The following is a 22,452-nucleotide window of genomic DNA, read 5'->3' as shown; positions in this document are numbered from 1 at the left end:
TTGCATCTCTCCTTCAGCCTGTGCTCCCTTTTCCTTTGTCTTCTTCTGGCTACCACAATGACTGCCCACCCCCACCCCTACCAATCTCACCTTCAGCTGTTGACCTTTCTCCCTCTGGGTGTCAGCTGTCCCGTGTTCATCTGCTTTGAGTTGGACCATTTTAACTGTGACCTTGACTTTGAACAGACCCCTCTGCCTTTAGCTGGGCTTTACGCTAGAGTCCCGCCATGCACAAACACTTCACCCCTTTGTAGGACCCAAACACTCTCTCTAACATAGTTATTCTGAGTCTTCTATTTTTCATATTCCGTGGTGAAATAAGTGGCCTTGGCTGTAGCTCTTGACTTCCTATCTCAGCATTTTAAACTTAGTAATAGAATAGCCTGTGCCATTGCCATGTCTCATTTACATAAGAATCAGGCAAAGGCATAATTACTTACATTAGAAATCCTGACAAGGTTTGAATACAACCTCTGCCCCAGAAGAACTGACTATTGTCTCAACAGACTCTGTCTTGAGTTGTATATATATATATATATATATATATATATATATATATATATATAGAGAGAGAGAGAGAGAGAGAGAGAGAGGACTTTTAATTTTTTTCTTTTATTTTTGAGATTAGGAGCAAATGTAAGGCACATTTAAATAGGGTTCCTGGATTTGGCAAAGGAAAATGAAAAACTGTACACAAAGTTGAATTCCCCATAAACACGAGAGTAAGTCATTTAGCCTACAAGTGTTGGAATCGGTGCTTTATAGTTTATTGTCAAGCAGCCCTACATTTCAATACCCATCCGTTATGTCACTGAGATGGCTCACGTAGCCTCACTGTGGATGCAAAGTGTTAGTCCTTAGATGCCACAGAGGGAGAAATGTACAAAGTCCCTGACTGGCGACATGAAGCACAGCCTATCTTAAGCTGGTTAAAGTCTGTAGAGTGAGACAAGAGCACTTGGTAAGACGTGGCCCCAGGGCACACTCAAGACATCCATCACGGTCCTCCTCTCATTTCCCAGCCTCTACCATCTGTAGGAGCACAGAGCACACATCCCAGAAGCACAGATTCAAATGCACGACACAAGAAGCCGGGCCAAATCACAGCTAGCGCTGAGACACCTTCAATTTACTCCTTCCCGTGCCTTGCACAGATAGCTTAGCACAAACTATGACAAAACACTGGGCACTGAGTGAATTAAGCAACCGAAGTGTACTTATTTCTACAGTTCTTCTGTTAAAGAAGTCCAGAATCTAGATTGGTGGCTAATCATCATCAGGGAGGCTTTCCCCAGCAATCGGTGGAAACAGAGGCAGAGACCACAACCAAACATTAGGTGAAGCTCAGGGAATTCCAAGGAAGAGAGTGGGTGGGGAGGATTGTAGGAGCCAGAGGAGTCTAGGACACCATAAGAAAACCCACAGAATCACCTAACCTGGGTCCACAGGGACTCACAGAGACTGAACTGACAATCAGCGAGACTGCTTGGCTCGGACCTTGGCTCTCTACACGTATGTTACAGTTGCGTAGTTTGGTCTTCTTACAAGACTCCTAACTGGGCACTCAGGGGCGGTCTCTGACTCCCTTGCCTGCTTTTTGGCCCGTTTTCCTCATCCTGGGGTGCGCTGTCCAGCCTTAATGTCCAAGGGGAGGTGCTTCATCTCACTGCAGCTTGGTATTCCATGTTTGGTTGATTCTGTGAGAGGCTTGCCATTTTTTGAAGAGAAACCGAGGCTAAGGTTTCGGGGAGGGACTGGGAAGAGAGGGGGGAGGAAAAACTGTGGTCAGATTGTAATATATGAAAGAATAGTTTTTAAAAGTTAAAACAAAAGAATCCCAAAATCAAGCTACTACTGACCGACTGGGCCCCTGGTGATGACTTCTCCTGGGCTGCTCATGGGTATCATGGACGCTTTCTATGGTCTCTCATATCTGTGCAGATGAGGATACCAATATCATCCAACAAGGGCTCGTCTCTCACAACCTCCCTCCCTCCCTATGGCCTCTTCCCCAAATGTTACTGTGTTGTGGGATAAGAGTTCCTCACATGAATCTGAAAGGTGTACAAGCATTCAGCTCATAGGAAATGAGGGATTGAATAAAAATCTCAGTTCATATGCACAGAGATCATACACATCAGCAGACATTATTTCTGGCAGTTGACCGAATTACGGTTAGACACATCTAGGAACTTTGTGATGGGGACGAGAAAGGGGTGTCCTCCACTGAAACGGAAGCATAACCAATAGTAAGGTTTTATTTTTAAGAAAGTAATAAAGCTGATAGGACTCTGCCTCCCAGAGCTGTTTAGAACTTGGAGTTTCAGTTTTGGTGAGCGCACTGTGGTAAATTATTTGAGTGCAAGCCCAAAGATCCTGTCTGCGTTCAGACAGACCATTCATCATACTTAGCATGCAGGTTCCAGCAGAACTTTCCCACAGATTTGCCAAAATGCCACTGGAAGTAATCACAGAAAATTGCCTGCTTTGTTCACCGAGTCCCTTCAGCGCAATCAGTGGCTCGGGATTTAGGTTTCTTGGACTACCTTAATAATCCATCAATCTCTCTATCTGAAAGGTTCCTATAACTACTTTCTCGGTTCATAAATACTTGCTGTTCTTAATTTTGTACCAAAAATGGAATGGACTTCAGCAGTCCTATGACAGAGCGACAAAAAGGCTTGAAATATTATCAGATACTTACCAAGCTATGAAGTCCAAATATCAATCACCCACATCTTTACACCCTCAGCACCATTTTGCAAATTGTCAACTTACTCGATCCAAATTTCCAGTTCTGAAAAAAATAGAATTTTAGGTCATAAGGCTACCAAAATGTGATCATCGAATCAAAAAAAAAAAAAAAAGTCCAGTTGTGCAAAAATCAGGTATTAGAAAGTAAATAAATCTCTCTGACCCAAAGCTGCAGGAAGTTGTCTGAAAGTTCCAGGTGATGGTGGGTGTGGCTTTAAATCCTCGCCAGTGCCGGCTGTGGTTTAGTGATTAGTAACTCTTTTATCTGATGTGCAGGCACGCTAAGTCTACCTGGATAGTAGTTCTAAAGAGTCGAAGTAACTGATACTCACCTCATGTAATGTAGAATTTGGGGTCTAGATAAAGTGAGTCCAGGGACCCAGGCTCTATCTCCCTAGGTTTGCATACAGCACTGCTTGCCCTTTCTATACCAATTTCCTTTTATTTTTATTAAAGGTGATTGAAATTTCCAATGTAAATGTTGTATCTTTCCTTAAGGTTGATTAACTTTGTTTGTTTGGTTTTTCATTTTCTCTTTGGGTGGAAATAATTGGACATAATGAAAATGGCATCGGGCATGTCCTCCAAAGACAGTTCTTGGTCTCTGCCTGTAACAGCCTCGACTTCCGGAGTGGGAAATCTACCTTCCTTTACGCCTAGCATCTTCTCTCTGGATGATCAAAGCTCCCCTCCCTTGATGGCCACTGGCCCAACAGCATTCATCCCCACGCTCACTCTCCCCATTCTCGATTATTCTACTGTCCGCCAATGGCCGCTAGAAGTGTCACATTGGCCTGAATCTTCCAGTGACAGAGAGTTGACCACAAGCAGCCACGACACAATCAGAGACCCAGATGAAATGGATGTGTCCGACACGCCTGCCTTGTCGGAAATAGCAGAACTGAGTGGATATGATTCGGCCCCGGATCGGTTTTTGGAGATGACCACGCCCATCCCGACATTACAGTATGTCACCACCAGCTCTGAGACCATTGCCGCCAAGGGCCACGAGCTAGTGGTATTCTTCAGTCTGCGCGTCGCTAACATGCCGTTCTCCTATGACTTGTTCAACAAGAGTTCCCTGGAGTACCAAGCCTTGGAACAACGATTCACAGATCTGGTGAGTGGGCCGTGGCTTGGCTTTCTCCACTTGCTGTGGCTCCTTGTTTGTTTTGCTGTCGCTTTATGGTCACAGTAGGATCACCGCTCATCCTGAGCAATGCAGGTTAGGAGGAGATGAGCATTTGAAGCTGCCATACTGTTGTAGAAGGCATTCATACAGAGTTCTAAGGTGATCTGATTCCAACCAGGGAAATGAATTCTATGGTAGGCAGTCAGAGGAGATGCTGCCAGGAGCTTCGCGGAAAAAAATTTATCATATATATATATATGATACTTATATTCACTTTACATCCCAATCGCAGTCCCCCGCACCCAGTTCCCCTTTACACAGCCCTTCATCCCTTTTCCCCTTCCCTTCTCCTCTGAGTAGGGGAAACCCCTCCATAACAACTCACCCTGGCACATGCGCATACTCTCCACACCCCCACCCCCACCCCGGAACTGGAGGGAAATTGTCCCTGACTCTGCTGCCTGCCTGTGGCTTCTTTTCCCCTAACTGGGCTGCTTCTCTGGCCACAGAGGGAGGGGATGTGCCTAGTCCTGCAATGACAAGTTTATCCTTAAATTTTCCTCATCAGGGTTGGTTCTCCCTACGTGTTTTTTTTTGTTTGTTTGTTTGTTTGTTTTTGTTTTTCAAATTTGGTTCAGAAGCACTATAGTCCAAGTCAGAAACACTGAGTTTGGATTTAATAATAGTGTAAGAGAGAGCCCAGAGCCATGCTGTCCAGCATGGAGGAGGAGGAGAGTTCAGGTACAGAAGCTCTCTTAGGTTGCTGTAAATGGCTGTTTGGCATGTCGTCTCTGATCCTTGGCATATAAACGGAGACCTTCACAATGGACACATTTTGATAACAGGTACCCTCAAACTCATATCTTAATTTTGTTTCTACATGTATAAAAAGAAATATGGGGGCTGGAGAGATGGTTCAGAGATTAAGAGCACTGTCTGCTCTTCCAGAGGTCCTGAGTTCAATTCCCAGCAACCACATGGTGGCTTACAACCACCTATAATCAGGTCTGGTGCCCTCTTCTGGCCTGTAGTTGCACAGATGCAAGCAGGAAGCTGTATAATGTATACATAATAAATAAATTTTTTTTTAAAAGCCTAAAAAGAAATATGTGTGCGATAAGAAACACTGAACTCAGTGGCAGCTTTAACAGTCATGTCTGATTAAATAAAAATATACAATGCCTATCATATACATGATTTCTGACAATATCAGAAAATATATATATTTCGTATAGGTTAAATTATCATATGGCCTGAACATTTTTCAATTAAGACTCTGTGCTCTGCTTGCGCTCTCTCTCTCTCTCTCGCTCTCTCTCTCTCTCTCTCTCTCTCTCTCTCTCTCTCTCTCCCTCTCTCTCGCCCCCCCCCCCATGGGATGAGTATTGAGACTATCTTGGGAGCAGTGTCGCAGTAAGCCTCACCCCGGTGGCTTCATTAGGTCTTGTGATGTGCTGCCATACCAAAGGCATTAGGAGCAGTGACATCAGATACAAGCTAATTTCTTCTTGATAGGTGGTGAGCTGTGTTCTCATGTCCTCCCAGAGTCCCACATGTGGCTCTGCCACCCTAAGGTTTCCTCCTTTGCAAAGCTAAGGCAGAGTGGTTGCTACATTCTGTTTTCACTTGTGAGATGAGAGAGGGAAAGCAGTTTGTCAACATGTAGCATAGGGGCCGCATTCCCTGCACACTCTGTAGTGATGGAGCTGGTCACATGACCGGGCTTGGCTATGTGGAGACAGGAGCATCACTAATGAACCATCTTCTTTTCCATTGAATTCTGGGAATTAATTTGGGAGACAAGGTAGCTAATTGTTGGTACACAGGCCAAAAACTCTTACCCAAGGCCAAAGCAGTGCTAACTTAAGAATGAGGTCAGCAGAACAGCAGAATAAATCCAGACAGAGCACAGGGAGCAAATTCCCAACCCTGGTATAAAGTATCATTTTGTTTTCAAGATAAAGCCATCTTCTCTGTTGCTTCTCTGTTGTCATAATAAATACCATTACTAAAGTCAACTGGGGAAGGACCTGGTTCACTTTACCTTACAGGTTCTGGTCTCTCACTGAGGGACTCTAAGGCAGGAACTCAAGACAGGAGCTGGATGCAGAAGCACTGAGGAATGTGCTTATAGGCTTGTTCCTCATAACCTCATTCAGCCTGCTGTCTTGTATAACCCGGAACCACCTGCCCAGAGGTGGCAAAACCCACAGTGGGCTGGGCCCCACCGCATCAACCATTAGTGAAAATGAATGACACAGACAGGCCCATGGACCCATCTGATAGGGGTAGCTCCTCAGTCGAGGTTTCTTTGTTCCAATTCACATGACCAACCAGTGCATGGGTGATCAGAATCAAAATCCTAGCGGGGCAGAGACCCAGAGGGAGAAGGCGTGGCTCTGAGGCAAGCTGGAAGCCTGCAGCTTGAACCTTCATGCCTGAACCTTTACACAGCTGCCATCCAGGAACACTTCTAGAGGCAGGAAATGAGGTTCCAACGGCTCTGGAAAATGACCTCCAAGGTGGCCGTGGCTCACAAAAGACACACATGTGTGCACACAGGAAGCCCTGAGGATGCTTCTGAGGTTATTAAATCATGTTTGAAAAGGAATCCCCAGAAAGCCACCTCTTTCTCTCTCCCTCTCCCCCCTCTTCCCCCTCTCCTCTCCCTCTCCTCCCCTCTTCCCCTCTCCCTCTCCCCCCTCTTCCCCCTCTCCCTCTCCTCTCCCTCTCCCCCTCTTCCCCTCTCCCTCTCCCTCTCCCCTCTCCCTCTCCCTCTCCCCCCTCTTCCCCTCCCCCTCCCTCTCCCCCCTCTCCTCTCCCTCTCCCCCTCCCCTCTCCCCCCCTCTCTCCCCCTCTCCCCTCTCCCTCATTCCCCCCTCTCCCTCCCTCTCCCCCTCTCACCCCCTCCACCTCTCTCCACCTCCCCTCTCCCCTCCCCCTCTTCCCCTCTCCCCCTCCCTCCCCTCCCCCCTCTCTCTCCCTCTCCCTCTCCCCTCTTCCTCTCTCCCAGTTCAGATGAGCACGGGGTAGCAACTCAGTTACCATTTTGCTCAATGAAGGCCATCCAGCTTCAACAACCCCCTTCCAAATGTCCTGAAGGGAACTTCTGCCTGCTATGAAGATTTACTGCACCAACAGAATGACCCAGTGGGTTCGTGGTCCTTTATCTCAATGGGTCATTTCAAATCGAGACTACCTCCGTGTACATAGGCATAGGTTGGTTGGCCCTTGGGCTCAATTTGGAAAAGTCACTTTAAAAAAATTAGTAGCCTGACATTGCTTTGCTGATAGCACTGGCTTGGTTCTTTTGTTTGTTAGTTTGGGATTTAAAAAAAAAAAAAAAAAAAAGCATCTGTTCTCACAAGGCATGAAGAAATTCCCTGTGTATCTATCTCAATGCAAGCAGAATGTTAGCGATATGAAGGCAGTTACTATAAATAGGTCCTTAGGTTGTGGTGTGCCGGTGTCACATCCAACAACAAAAACAACGAAGAAGAAGTGAAATGTAGGCCGCACATCGTGGAAAGGGGTCATCAAGAGGTCCAGCAGGGTCTGAGTTGTTTTATTCTTTCGCAGTTGGTTCCATATCTACGATCGAACCTTACGGGCTTTAAGCAACTGGAAATACTCAGCTTCAGAAACGGGAGTGTGATCGTGAACAGCAAAGTGCGATTCGCCAAGGCCGTACCCTACAACCTCACCCAGGCCGTGCGCGGGGTCTTGGAGGATCTTCGGTCCACTGCAGCTCAAGAGCTCAACCTGGAAATCGAAAGCTTCTCTCTCAACATTGAACCAGGTAGGTAAAACTAACAAAGACAGCTGGGAACTTTTGGTTCCTTCTGTTTTGTTTTCAAACATCCAGTTCCACTGTCCAACTGCAACAATGAAATTAAATTGGACTTAACAAAGCAACCTTTTAGAAGCGGCGAACTTCCTGATTAGAGAAGGAGGGTCTTCGACCTGAGGGCTCAAGTTTTCCTACATTGAAAAGCAAACAGAAAGGGCACCTCTAACCACACAGTCAGAGTGCCTCGGGACTAAAACTTTTGCTGTGCTGAAATATTTTGAAATGTAGCCCCAAACCAAGCTAGTTTACGTTCTGCTAAAATTCAAAGGCACTTTCTAAAAGAAATTGTAGCCATCTATTATTCTTCTTCCAGTAGCCTATGGTCGCAGTAAACTATCAGAATAGTCTTTTTCCTAACAAAATTCAGAATGACACTGATACCAAACCCTGAGAAGGCCAAAAAAACAAAAAACAAACAAACCAAACAAACAAAAAAAAAGGATCAAAATTCAAACATAGAGAAATCACCAAAGAAGAAAATAATGTTGGTTCTCAGTTGTACACCCAAGCATAGCACCCATGTGGATAAAACAAAGAGCTAGCCAGAAACTCTGTAACAGAAAGCAAATACTTGTACCAGCAACAGAGCAGAGTGGGTACAGCTGTCATGGTCCAAGGCTGAACTGGGGACTGTTTTTCCATGCATTACAAAATGGTTTTCTAACTAACTGCAGGAAGGTTTTTAATCCCCCTGGAGTGCAGGACAGGAGGGCTCTGTCCCACTGCCAAAGCAACCCTGCAGTCAGGTTCAAAACAAAGTTTCCTAATTGGCTATGAATTAGTGAAGTAGATCTTTTAACCACTCTCTCTGGCTCTCTGTGGACTAACTACGAAGACAGAGGAAAAGGGCCTTGGGCAAAAATACAAGCAAAAAAAAAAATGTTCAGTAGGAAATATTTATCTTTGACAGAGCAAGCTTTGGAGCAAGTCTACAAAAAGTGCCCCAGTACCTTGGTAAACAGCATCCTTAAAAAAGACAGTGCAGCCTTGGGCACTGAGCGGGGAAATAGTTACTTCCAAGCAGGAGCAGCCTAAGGAAGACTTCCAGACCCGGGCTCTCCGAGCAAGCAAAGACCACCTAAATGGCAGGGAAAGACTGACTGTTTGTATCCACAGAAGGTACCCAGAGCTGAGGTTGTTCTTTGCAGTCATCTGGTAAAACTACCAGGGAAGATACAGGAGAACTAGGGGGCACAGAAAAGGTGGGAGCCCAGGCCCCTGCCTTCCTCCACCCCAACCCCTCAGGCAGCTGGCAGTCCTTGGGAGCCCACTTAATATAAAAACTGTCATGGACCGTCCAGGCTGGGAAAGCTTGGGTGTATGTCTCTGAGGACAGGACTTTCAACACTGGGAACCACTTGATAAACGCCTTAGATAAGCAGCGGGAGCCAGCAGTGCCATGACTGTGCCAGGGCCACTGCCGATGCTTGGAAGAAGGACAACCTAGTCATGACCTTATGGGCATCCTGTATGCTCATCGCAGTGTCCAGTTTCCACAGTGAAACGTTGTTGCTAAAACTAATTCCTGGGGGGAAACCTTCTCCTAAGAGCCCAAAACCAAACCAAGGTACACACCTACCAGCATTCACCCTGGAGAACCACTGCGTTTGTCAGGCTTACTTACGGAGGAATGGGTGAAGGGTATGGGTGCCATTAAAGCATCCACTCTACAAGGTCTGTGCCCCAGTATGCATGACGACTCCCCAATGACCAGATCAATGGAGTCCCCACCCAAGTCTTTCCCAGCCTACCTACTCTAAGCCCTACCTGAGGTCATACGCAGTTAGGGAAGAACTTCATGCAACTGGTTGGTAGGAAGGACCAGACACTGAGGTGACAGTCCCCCCGTGACCCTTCCCATCCCCCCTTCTATGAGGGACCATCGACAGCCAGCAAGCCCAGCTGAGTTATCTTTTTCAAACAGGCACAGCCAAACTCATGGAGAAGATGGTAGCTTGGTTTGAAGGACTGCGTCGTGTATCACAGTTGGTGGCGGGGGGCGGGGGGGGAAGCTGCTACCAGCCTGAAGATTGATAAAAAATGGTATTTTTAGTCTTTAGAATGGTGTTTGACACATTACAGTTACCTAATAAATGCCAATAGTCAGTATTACAACGTTGTCCTAATGAACTTAACATTCATCTATGACCTCCAAAAGGTACCACAAAGAGGGATAAAAATCAGCAAGGCATGGTATTTGTGAAGTGGTTGAAGCTGAAGTGATAGCCTGTAAGCAGGCAGGCCGTGTAGCCTTTCCTCTAGGCAGCTGGTACGGGTGTGATGCTCCTAACATCAGCTGCAGTTCCTGCTAGAGCCAAGTTTATCCTGAGCTACCTAAGAGAAACATGCCTCCAGGCTCCCCGAGTGCTGCGGGGTACACAGGCTCCCCAGCGTGCTGTGGGGTACACAGTGAGCTACCTAAGAGAAACACGCCTCCAGGCTCCCAGCGTGCTGTGGGGTACACGCCTAACTTGTAGCAATAGGGGAAAGACAGAAAGGAAGACCTGGAAGGAATCAACTGCTTTCTCCAGCCCTAAGCAGGAGCAGCTCAGAAATCCTCAGAGAATTAGACATACGGATTGGGTCCATCAGAAAACTGCTGGAATGATTGATTGGATGAATGAATGAATGAATGACCACTCAGGATATCCACAGGGAGATATTTTGCAGGAGTTACTGCACTGTTAACATTGAGCTTGGGAAATAATTCTCTATACTCTATTCTTTACTAAATAACTGGAGATAGAAAGCCTATGTCTAATACATGGAGAATTAATAAAAGAATGACTGAAAGACAAAATATAATTAATATTAAAAGTCTGCTAGGAAAGGGCTACGGTGATCCGGTTAAAACATTAGCAGTGCTCCAGACAAAAGCTCTGGAAACAGGAAGATCAAAAGCGTGAGGATGGCTTTCTAAATGTTTTCAAAATGATCGTGCTTTCTTCTATGTAAATCAGAATGAGCATGCACTCTCCTACCTGATTGAGGTTCCCATTACCTTGTGCTGTGCACAGGGAGAAGCCATGGCTCTGAACGACCTGTAAAAGTCCTCCTTCTCATCAGCAGTAATGCAGATGGGAGAAGGACAGGAAGAGCCATGAGAGAGGGAGGACCAGGTCTGAGCCAGTCTGCTTCCTGGCTCATAGCTGTGGATCCCGGGCAGTGTCACCACAGAGAAAGGGCAGATGCACGCAGGGAAACAGCAAGTGTGCCTTAGAGTAGCTCATCAGACCTTGAACATCATCTCTGATCTCAGAAGCATCCTAACACCCCGGCATGGCCTGTCCATGTGTAACAGTCCCTGGCCAAAGGAACTGTAGAGAAAGGACATCTTTAAACTAGGCTGGCATCAAAAATACCTCTTTTTACTTCAAAAATACCTTTTAATGGTCATTTTCTTATGTAGCAAACTTGAAGAAAGTCCCTGTGGGCTTGGATCGGTGCCAGAGGAAAAGGAACAATGATTCCCTTTAAATCTCAGCTTATTGAGGCCTGGCCCCCTGAGTAGAGGAAGTGTAGAACTAGACACACTCCAAAGGCCTCTGACCCCTCTACATTGATGAACCGGCCAATGCGTGGGCTGATGGCCCAAACTGAGTAGCTGGCAAGAGCTCCAAGGGCCAGGGCTGTGGAGGCTCACATTACAGATGACTCTGAAGTACAGGCTGTCACAGCAAGTGGTGGCTATTGGGAAAGAGCAAGTAGCAATCAGGTACAAACATGGACAGACACACAGACACTACCCTCGTTTACATGTGACCCTCCCCTGCTGCCCTGTTTACAGCCTTGTTTCAATACAGAACAAAGAGATAGCTCTCCATAAACCCCAAAGCTCAACTCTGTTGCTTGAGGGGGGAAAAAAGCATTCATTTCTTAGTTCTATGAATTGCTATGTCTTATAAAACTTGTTGAACACATAAAATCTAAAGCATTGCTCTTAAAAAAAAAAAAGATGTCCTGTACTGTTATAGCAAAGTTTCATATCATCAGAACTCCTGTTTGGGGAAATGAACAAATATTTTTATTATTACTTGTAGTGCTAGAAATAGAAACTTCATATATGCTAGGCAATGCTACCTCTCCAGCCCCTCTCATTTTGATTAAGGAAGAAATAAATGTCTCCATTTTGAAACAGTAAAGAAAGTATACAGGGGGTTCTTCAATGATTTTCCTTTTGGTCTAGCCAGATGACAGTTCTTTTGCCCCTGGTTTTACAGAACAAGTGGCTAAGCCAGGTTTCTCCTGTCTGGGATGTATTTGAGTAGAAGTGACTGGTGGCTGATGGGCAAGCAAATTACAATGTCCTCCTCTTACACCCAACTGCTGCTACCTAGCAAATGGTGCTGCTTCTCAAGTCCCCGGACCCTGAGAGAAAACAATTGCAAATAGTACTTAAATTCACATTCACCTGGCTGAGCTGCTGTGTGGCCTGTTCAGGTACAACACCAGGGCTGACATACAAGAGCGCCAGTCCAAGCACAGGAAATGAGAGAGGCCTGTGGGAGCTGACAAGCAAAGACCCTAAAAATTCCAGGTCATTTTGGCGAAGGAAACCCCTCTTCTTCTAGTCTTGATCGGTAGAACTCAGCGAAACTGGTATACTCTGTCTGAGGAAAGACTCTTTTTTTTTTTTTTTTTTAACTTGAGTATTAATTATTTACATTTCGATTGTTATTCCCTTTCCCAGTTTCCGGGCCAACATCCCCCTAACCCCTCCCCCTCCCCTTCTATATGGGTGTTCCCCTCCTCATCCTCCCCTCATTACCGCCCTCCCCCCAACAATCACGTTCACTGGGGGTTCAGTCTTAGCAGGACCAATGGCTTCCCCTTCCACTGGTGCTCTTACTAGGATATTCATTGCTACCTATGAGGTTGGAGTCCAGGGTCAGTCCATGTATAGTCTTTGGGTAGTGGCTTAGTCCCTGGAAGCTCTGGTTGGTTGGCATTGTTGTTCATATGGGGTCTCGAGCCCCTTCAAGCTCTTCCAGTCCTTTCTCTGGTTCTGAGGAAAGACTCTTAAAGAGAATTAAGGGGAAAATTCAAAGAGAGAAAAGGAAGCCACTAGAAGCACTATATATTGAAAAAAAGATACTTAGCTTTATCTGTGGAAGAGGATATCAAGAGCTTATCTTTGGAAAGTACAAAAGGTATCTATGAGTCTAACCTGATCCCAGCGGGGCAGCAATACACTCCATAGCAACACTATACACAGCCAGGCTTTCCTACCCTGTCAAGGTCCTCCTGGCTCCCAAAGCCATCTGACCTATGCCCCTGCCTCTCCCACTGGCACCAAGAGCCTCATCCTTGAAACCCAAAGTCATAATTACCACGTGAATAGGGAGGGGCATGCCCTTGAAAGTTTTGTGTAACTCTAAGGGAATAAGGCTGGCACAGCTTGTGGGAAAAGGGTATAAAGACAGATTTTCTATGGCTAGAGAACAAAAGACAACGTGAAGACAAGACTGTAACTATGAACCAGAAAGTGCAATGCTGTAGCGTTATGGTTTTCTATCTGCTTAACTTCCAACTTCACGGAGTTGGGAAATGCCTAGGCCAGGACCATGGAGTCAAACAAGGGGCTTCTACACATCACCAAAGTTTTTCTCCAGGAGCCAAACAGTAAATATTTTAAGCTTTGCAAGCCAAAAGTAAAAATTGAAAAATATTATGTAAGTACTTACATAACTATTTAGAATCTAACCATTTAAAAAGGTTTAAAGACATAAGTGTTCCTAGCTTGCAAGTTGCACACTGGCGGGCAAACTAGTGGGGTGGGCACTGGTAGCCTCTGCCACTGTTGTGACAGCACTGAAGGTCACACTGTCTGCTTCTCTCTCTATTCCCAAATATTGGATAGTTTCCCCCTAACTATCAGCAGTTATGCAACCTCTTACTCCCTCTGGCCCTTTTCCTATTATAGAAATGTAAGTAAATGCTAATGTAACCATGACACGGGTTCCTGACTGTCCACACATTCAGAAACAACTGTGGCTAGACTGTCAGGAGCCAGACACTCTTATGGAGACCAGAGCATAAAGAGGGATTAACCCCAACCCTTCCCTCACCAAGCTAAGTACCTAGCAAGAGAAACAGAAACAAACCCAAAAAAAGTTTTACTAGAAACCTGTTAGGAATCATAATCTAGATATTAACGGTGGGAATATAAAGGGAGGACAGATAGACAGAAAGACGGACACTGACAGACACAGAGAGAGAGACTGAGACACAGAGAGACAAAGAGAGACAGAGTAAAAAGGGACTGGGTCTTAAAAGGTGACCAAGCCATACAGAGGAGGGAAGGAGTGGCTTCTCCACAGCCATGTCTGGTAGGCTCAGCGTACTGCTGCTCTTCCAATGTGGTGGACAGCTGTGGTACAGGGGGAGAAGGGGGACACTGGCTAGAGGGAACAGAAAGTGAGAGAAGCCCTGCAGATCTACTGGAGTACATGTTAATAGCCTGCGTTTTTCTTGCCCAGACTCCCCCAGTACATAAAGTCGTTTAAATTTTAACACATTTTGGAACACTCAAAATGTCTGTAGAGTTGCCGTCAAACAACCCTTTGAGTGCATTAAAGACAGTTTCTCATTCACAAAACGTTACATTTTTGTAAAAATATTTGATAAAAATACCTAGTTACAAAGAATGACACCTACATGATTTTTTAATTTAAATATAAAATGGATAAATGTAATGTTGTTTTTTAATGGGGGGGAGAGTGTTTTTCAGTGCTAATGAAATGGCAGAGTTAGGTGAACCGGCCATTCCTGTGAGGCTGTTGTCTGGAGGCGAGGAAGGTGGTTTAGCATGGCAGGATCTATGTGGGAAGCAGTTCCTGGAAGCAGTTTAAGCTGAACCAGGGCAATGAATACCGTGAGAGGAAAAGAAAACCAGGAACAGAGCTCTGAGAATCCCTACTGGAGCGGTGAGATTGTCAGCAAAGCAAGAGCAGGAGGGGCAGCCCCTGGCTCAAATCCAGCACTTCCAAAAGGGGTGAGGGAGGTAGGAAGACATAGCCGGGGATGCTGTTGAGGGGAGCAACTGAGGTCATGTGAGGGGGTGGGTAACACTTGCCAAAGACAGACTAATGGTTTAGCCGGGGCAAAGGCCAGATTTCAGTGAGGTGAGGGGAAAATAGGAATATCAACCTCCTCTCTCCACACCCTTCGCTCTCCTCCCCTCTGAGGCCGCCAGGGCACCCTCCCACAGTGAGTTTGAGACCAGCCTGAATTAAGAGAGACAACAACAACCCAAGGATTCTCACATGCATTCCAAGGGCCTATTACTCCACACTCAAGTCGGCATCTGACCTCCCACGTCGTCCTCCGAAAGAGAAGCACTCCATTAGAACCCAGTCCATGGCCAACACTATTACGACTATGTTTGGCCTGCTGGTTCCCTTCTGAGAGCTCCCCGAACAAACGGATCTGTGATATAAAAGTATAAACCCGTGCTGGAAGTTTCTGTGATTTATAAACTGAAAAACAGAATAAATCACAGTTTGTTCCGTATTCTGCCAGCATCTCTCGCCACAAGAGTCGTCTTTCATTTCGTGGGCTATGAAAACTCCTCAGAAGCACGTAAGGCTTTTATACAAGTTGGCTGTGATGGTTGAAGATCTCAAGACTGCAAAACCACATATAACTTCTCCCCTTGAATTTCTAAGAAGCCGCCTTATACACAGGCAAACCTCGGGGCTGTCAAACGACAAATGTCGGAATTAATTACAGGCTTTCAGCTAAAATGTGGAGCAACGGAGTCACTCTCACAGTAGTGCAGACTTGCCAGACTCCTGCTTAGTCGTCACCCGTGAGGAGGCAGATGTCACTCACCACAGTACAGACAATAAGACCTGAAACAATCACAAGTACTAATTGACCCTATTTTTTATCCTTAATAAATATACGAAGTAGGCATAATCCCACACCCTTTATGTTATTAGAGAAAATATGTGGAGGAAAAATAAGAAGAACTTGCCACAAAACGACCAGTTACTGTAGTAGCTGGAATTCAGGTCTGTGTGTATCTCTTGACTGTACCCTACTCTATGGAATGGACCCCGGTAAGGCCTTCTACTGACCACACTGCATCCTAAGTGAATTCTGCTAAAGTCTGCATTTCTCCAAATGAAATTTCGTATCGTATTGTGCCATAATTATAGAATGGGAAAAAAACGTGTTTACTCTCAGGAACTTCCCAATGCCACCTAATGTGCCCTACTATGAGAGGACTTGCCCCCTGTGCCCTTGACCCTGACTCATAGGGTCATATATGGGCCCCTTGCCTCCTGAGGTAATTTTCCACTTAACTCTTCCCTGTTGGACCCACAACACTGTCTGAGCTGCCGGATGTATATTATCACACTTCATTTTCAATCTGTGCCTTCCGTTCCACACACCCAACTCACCGTACTTCCTAAAGACCTTCCTTTCCCCCGCCCCTGAAGCAAGAACATCATAGAAGGTTGGTCAAGCCTGAAAAATGGGCTCTCCCTGCCTCCCCTGCCACCCTTGCCTCCTAGGTTCTCCCAACCTCTCCTGCTTCCAGGGTCTCCCCCTACCATCCAGTAAGGCTGCACGGGTCCATGCTCTCTGCAGATACAGACTGCCTCACAGTGGCCTCAAGAGGGGCCTGTGTGAGGAGGTGAACGGCTGCACATCTCAGTTTTTCCTTGAGAGACTTAGCCACATTATTCACGGCTAAGCTTTGACAGAGAAATAGAGTACCAGGACTCATTAATATCTCCTGGACTCAAGATCCTTTAGGCTTCGTGATCATTAACACTAATTAATAAGGACTATCAGAATTACTTGTAAAAACGTATGGATCTGGAACCTTATATCATCCGACCTGGGTCTACTAATTTAAATATTCTGATTTTAAAGACTATTATCTTCGTGGGTCCCAAAAGTACTGAGGGCTGCGGTGATGGGCAAACCACAGGGCAGCGGACCCAGGAAAGGAAAAGATGGCCCGGGGGTGTGCGCCACATTCCAGAGCCTGGTCTCCGCTGAAACCCCGGAGCAGCGACAGCTCCATCAGCATCCCCGGAGCCGGTGCGCCAGCGCGCGCTCCTGGAGACCCTGCATCCCTCCACCTCTCCCCACCATGCCAAGCTGGTTTACAAGAAACAAAAAATCAATTTGGGCGCTTCAGTTTCTCTAGCTCTACTTCTCTACTTCTTTGGCTATTGAGCGCCATCTAGTGAGTACTGCATTTCATAGCTTTGAGGGGGAAAAAAAACGGCCCTGAACAGCCCCAGGTAAAGCCCTTCTTTTTTTCCTTTCTTTATTCTTGTTGTTGTTGTTGTTGCTGCTGCTGCTGCTGCTGCTGCTGCTGCTGCTGCTGCTGCTGCTGCTGCTGCTGCTGCTGCTGCTTTTAATTTTTCAATTAAAATACAATTACATCATTTCCCCTTACCTCTCCTCCCTGAATCTTTCCAACTCCTTCCACGTGCCCACTTGTTTCCTTTGTTAATGGCCTCTCTTTCTTTGTTCTTGGTGTGTGTGCATACACGCCTAAATATATACGTACAGTCTGTTTAGTCTAATATGTATGTATATGATTTCAGGTATGACCATTGAGTACCAGACAACCGATTAGGGGTTCACCCTTGAGAGACTTTTTCCTTCACTCTCTGCATTCCTTCATTGCTTGTGTTTTCTCTCTAAGGTTGGAACCCCCTTGAGACTTTCTCCTTCTACATTAGCATGCCTACTGGTGTTGTCCTTGTCAGGTCTTGTTTAACAGCCATACTGTTGAAGTGTCATGGGGGCAGCTCCCCTGTCACTTCTAGGAGACACGAGCTCAGGGCAGAGTCCTTGGTCTCTGGCTCTTACGATCTTACCACCCTCTCTTCAAGGATGTTTGCTGAAGCTTGGTTGCAGGATGGGTGCTGTAGGTATTTCCATTAAGAGGTGGGCACACTACAATCAGTCGTTCTCTGAATTTTGATCCGTTGTGGATTTCTGTAGTGGTCTCCGTCTATCTGAGGAGATTTTCTTTAATGAGAGGTGAGAGCTAAAATAAGTGTATCTTTATACCCTTATCTGTATATATAAAGATAGATATTCTGAATGTACTTAGGAATTATACTGATTTAGTAAAGTAGTAGTGGTAGGATCTGCTCTAAGATCCACGGCCTCGCTAGCTATGTGGAGTTGGCTAGGTTTCTAGTACAAGGCATGGTTTCTCCCTGTAAGCAGCCTTTGAGTCCAGTTAGAGAACTGTTGGTTACCACCAAGGTATTAAGGCCGCTTTGGCGCCATTATGGGTATCCTGCCATGCTGGTTGTTCTGGGTCCTGTAGAACTACCAGTTGCCTTTCTCCACGGAAGCTTACACAGAACCTTCTGGTAATAGAAAACCTAGTCCTTAGGGAGGAGGTTTTCAGATCAGATCCAGTTTGGATCCTCCAAACGCATAGTGTCTTCAGCCACGGGGATGACCTTCAACTTCTGGGAGGCAAGAGAGAGCAAGAGCAAGAGCCACGGCCTGTGTCGTTTAGTGAGTCTCTTGGAATCCCCCAGCTAACAGCTAGAAAAGGAGTTTCTCATGCTTAGTATTGGGGTCTTTATTAGACAGTCTCTGGCTCTTGGAGGAAACATTGTAAGCCCAAGAAAAGGAACTTCATTTAGATTGATGTGGTGTGTGTGTGTGTGTGTGTGTGTGTGTGTGTGTGTGTGTGTGTGTTATGTAGGAAATCTTTAGTGTGAAGTTTCCCTCTTCCCTCCCTTTCCTTCTGTATTGGCCTCTCTTCCTCCACCCAAGTCAAAATCCCTCTCCTCCGGTGTAAGCTTATTTTCCGTATCCGTTTCCTGGACTTGCTTATAGCGTGCATTTTGTATGCATTTCAAAGGTCCAGAGTTCTGCCCATTTCCCTAAAGAAGAGAATAACTGGATACAAGTAAAGGCTGACTCTATCCCAGCTGAAACCACACTCTTCATTGGGTCTGGCCCAAAAAGAGAAGCTTTTCTCTCTATCCGGTGTGTGAGTGTCATGGTGACAGTGCAAGGTGCTGCTGTTATAAATGTTGGAGAGAGTGAGTAGTCAATGCCCAACCTACAAAATAACCAATGAGCGTGTCCTGGAGGCGATGGGATGCAGTGGAAGATCACTGGAGGCCTAGGTAGTGGCAGTACTCAGAGGCCAGGGGGGCAGGAGAATATTACTTCAAGATCTAGAGAACATGAACTCACTTGAGACCAGAAAAAGACTTGAAAAAGAGAGTGTTGGCCCACCAAGGGCCTGTAATCTTCATGAAGACACCAATTCCCTATACTTTTTAAAAATTGAAAGCCTTTGGGGAGTTTATTTATTTTATGTATGTGAATGTCTACTTGCATTATATGTACCTGCACCAATGTGGCATCCCTAGTGCCCATGGAAGTCAGAAGAAAGCTTTTGACCGACCCCCTCCCCCCTGTGAAACTAGAATAATGGATGCTGTGGGCCACAAGGTCCTGGGAGCTGAACTCAGGACCTCTGGAAGAGCAGCAAGTGCTTTTAAAGCTGACCCACCTCTCCAGCCCCAAGAACCTTAATCTTTTAATCTTGAACTAGAAAATGCTTCAAAGTGTTCAAGGCATCGGGGGACATTCAGGTGGTTTTACCTGCCTGGTGGAAAGACAGGAGGTACCTTCCTCAGCAAGCAGGTTGGGAAAGCTCTTCAGGCCCTTTGAAATGCATACAGAACACATTATATAAGCGAGTCCAGGAAACTGATACAGAGAATGTGCTTACGCCAGAAAGCTCAGAAGATACACACAGCAGTGCACCCATTTCAAGCCGTGTTCATTGCTGTCATGGTGAACAGATGAAAAGAAATGGAGCCTTCGTGCTTCCTGTGAGAAATGTTCTGCCTCATGCCAGAGCTCGGCAGTGTTTTGAGCTTCTGTTTACTTGGGACAACCTTTATTCAACATACATAGTCATGAAAGCCTGGATCGGCTGGTAAGAGGAGGTGCTGATGTGGAGGGGGCGGACTCCTATCCACTTGCAGCCTCTCTCAACTCGGAGGGTCTTGAAGCATGTGTTACAGAAACCCTGTAGTTGAACCACAGAATGTAGTCTAACACAGATGTGGAAATATAAACGTTATAAATAGAAGTGAGTGTTGACCTTGGTTTATACCTGATAATTGAATTATAAAAGTAGTACAGGGCCAGGCATAGTGGTTCACAGCCTATATACATAAATATATATTATATATAATATATAATATGCATATGATATTCTTCTCTGAGTCCTCCTACCCTCTCTTCCATGTATATGTATGTGTTACAATATATCTATATCTGTATATTATATAATATATAATATTCTCTGTGTCCTCCTACCCTCTCTTCCATGTATATGATATATATATATATATATGTATATATATATATATATATATATGGAAAGCTGTTGCAAGTATTAACAAAAATGTGTATTGAAAGTGCTTGGCATGGTGCTAAACACAATGACTCTTGACAATGTGAGTTTCTGCCCCTGAGGTGGCTAGAGGCTCTGGATCATAATCCCTGGGGGCATTTCAAGAATGATGGCATGAGTGTCCTCTGCCTATGGTGAGAATCCACATGGGATGTCAAACATTAGCTCAAATCCTCCAGGTACCTTGATGAATCTGAACCCCATCATCTGCTAATTTCAACTGACACTCTCACATCACTAATGCCAGGTATCCTAGGCTGAGAGATTATCGTATGTGATCTGCAGAAGAACCATCTACACTGGCTAAAGACAGAATATTAAGTCATTCTGCCATCGAGGAATTACACTAAGTCTCAGAGAATAGGCAGAACCATGCTAGCATCTGTTGACAGTGGTGGCTCTTCTTGTCAAATTCCTTTCTGGAGCCAACAGAAGAGCAATCTGAGAAACCAGGCTTGGTGGCACTCAGAGGCTGAAGCAAGAGGACTGTGACAAGTCTGAGGCCAATCTAGGCTGCACAGTGAGCTCTGGTGCAGCCTCTCTATACTGTGAGACCCTCCTCAAAGAGAAAAGACTCTATTTAAAAGAGATTTAAGGACATTTAAAACGCTAAAGCAGTTATGGAGCAGTCAGTCTATAAAGCAACTTGTGAGAACTTTGCTCCCTCAACTCTACATACAATGTGATTATGACTTAAAAATATTTCCCTGTAAAATGCCATCTCCTTTATCTTTGTAGTCTGCTGTTGACCTCAGGCCTCCTTGCCCTCTTTTAAAGCCATGGGGACAATATAAAGACAATAAATTTTAGGTTGTTGCTATACCATTTATAGATAATTATCATCAGCTAGTTTGGTAGCAAAGAGTAGGACAGCCATACCAATATGTTTTCTGCAAATGTCCACAGTTGAATTAAGGAAGAGACAAACTATTGTATGGCTTATCTAGGAATTAGGAATGAATCCATCATTCTAAAGAGAAAGCTCTCTGGGGTATAACGAAGAAGGACAATGATAAGGTGGATTTTGCTTCAGAAAGCTCTTCAAGGCCATTGAAATGGCTCAGTGGACAAGGTGTTTGCTGCCCAGCCTACAGACATCCATTCGATCCCCAGAACTTACATGGCAGAAGGCAAGGATTTCCAAAGGTTATCCTCCACACATGTGTGATGTTACACACACACACACACACACACACACACACACACACACACACACACACTGAAAAGTTAAGAACAAAGTGAGTTCTACTGAACTTTCATTTGTCAAGAGGCTAATCTTTTCTACCTATCTGTGGCTTTTCCTCCCCACGGTCAACCTGATTGACAGCCTTTGAAAATTGCAGATGTGCTTATCTGTATGTGTATATGAATAAGACCATCTTTCACAGTACCCAGAAACAAAATTTCCTTTTTAAGATTTTATTTTTATTTTACTTATGTGTACATATGTATGTAAGTACGGGTTCGTACAATACCCTCAGATGCCAGGAGACACTCAATTCCCTAGAACCAAAATTTGAAGTAATATGAGCCCCCCTAATGTGGTTCTGGGAATCGAACTCTGGTCTTCTGAAAGAGCAGTATTTACTCTTAATCAGAGCCCTCTCTCCAGCCCTGAGGAATAATGCTTTGAATATAATGCAATGGAAGGGAGCTGTGAGAACTGCTTCTTAAATTAGTCTTGTAAGCATGGCCTCTTCTGTAGTGAGACTAATTAACTGTGATTGCCAGCATCTGCCATATTAGCAAACATCCCACAGCTCTGCCTTGGGGCTGTGACTTCCCTGGATCATGTCACACAGTCCACAAGGTGACAGAATTGAGAACCTGTTAGAGAAGCTGCGTGCACACACACATGCTCTTAGCAACACCCAGTATCTTGGCTTCTTCATTTGCTAAGAGACCCAGTCTGTTAGACGGCCTCTAACATACCCTCTATCTTCAAAGTTCTAAGTTGTAGATGTTCTGTATGAGTAGAAAACTTAAATGTATACTTTCTTAGGATTTCTATTGCTGCACTGAAACTTCGTGATCAAAGCAAGTTGGGGAGAAAAGGGTTTGTTTGACTTACACAGCCACAGCACTGTTCAGCACTGAAAGAAGTCAGAACAAGAATTCCAACAGGGCAGGAACCTAGAGGCAGCAGGTGATGACGTCACCATGGAGGGGCGTTGCTTACTGGCTTCCTCCGCATGACTTGTTCAGCCTGCTTTGTTATAGAACCCAGAACCACCAGCCCAGGGATGGCACCACTGGACCCTCCCACATTAATCACTGATT

At 45.4% G+C, this 22,452-nt stretch overlaps 1 protein-coding gene across 1 annotated transcript in view; it reads left to right on the top strand.

Annotated features, from left to right (window-relative positions):
- Positions 1-22,452, top strand: part of Impg1 (interphotoreceptor matrix proteoglycan 1) — a 133,028-nt gene that overhangs the window by 98,865 nt on the left and 11,711 nt on the right. Inside the window, exons 13-14 of the mRNA XM_032909816.1 lie at positions 3,345-3,874; positions 7,466-7,685. Coding sequence (XP_032765707.1) covers positions 3,345-3,874; positions 7,466-7,685 — 750 coding nt within the window. The remainder of the gene's footprint in view (positions 1-3,344; positions 3,875-7,465; positions 7,686-22,452) is intronic.

This window comes from Rattus rattus, chromosome 8, assembly GCF_011064425.1.
Source record: "Rattus rattus isolate New Zealand chromosome 8, Rrattus_CSIRO_v1, whole genome shotgun sequence".
In the NCBI taxonomy this organism is placed as follows: Eukaryota; Metazoa; Chordata; class Mammalia; order Rodentia; family Muridae; genus Rattus; species Rattus rattus.
This window is presented reverse-complemented; position numbering and strand designations above follow the sequence as displayed.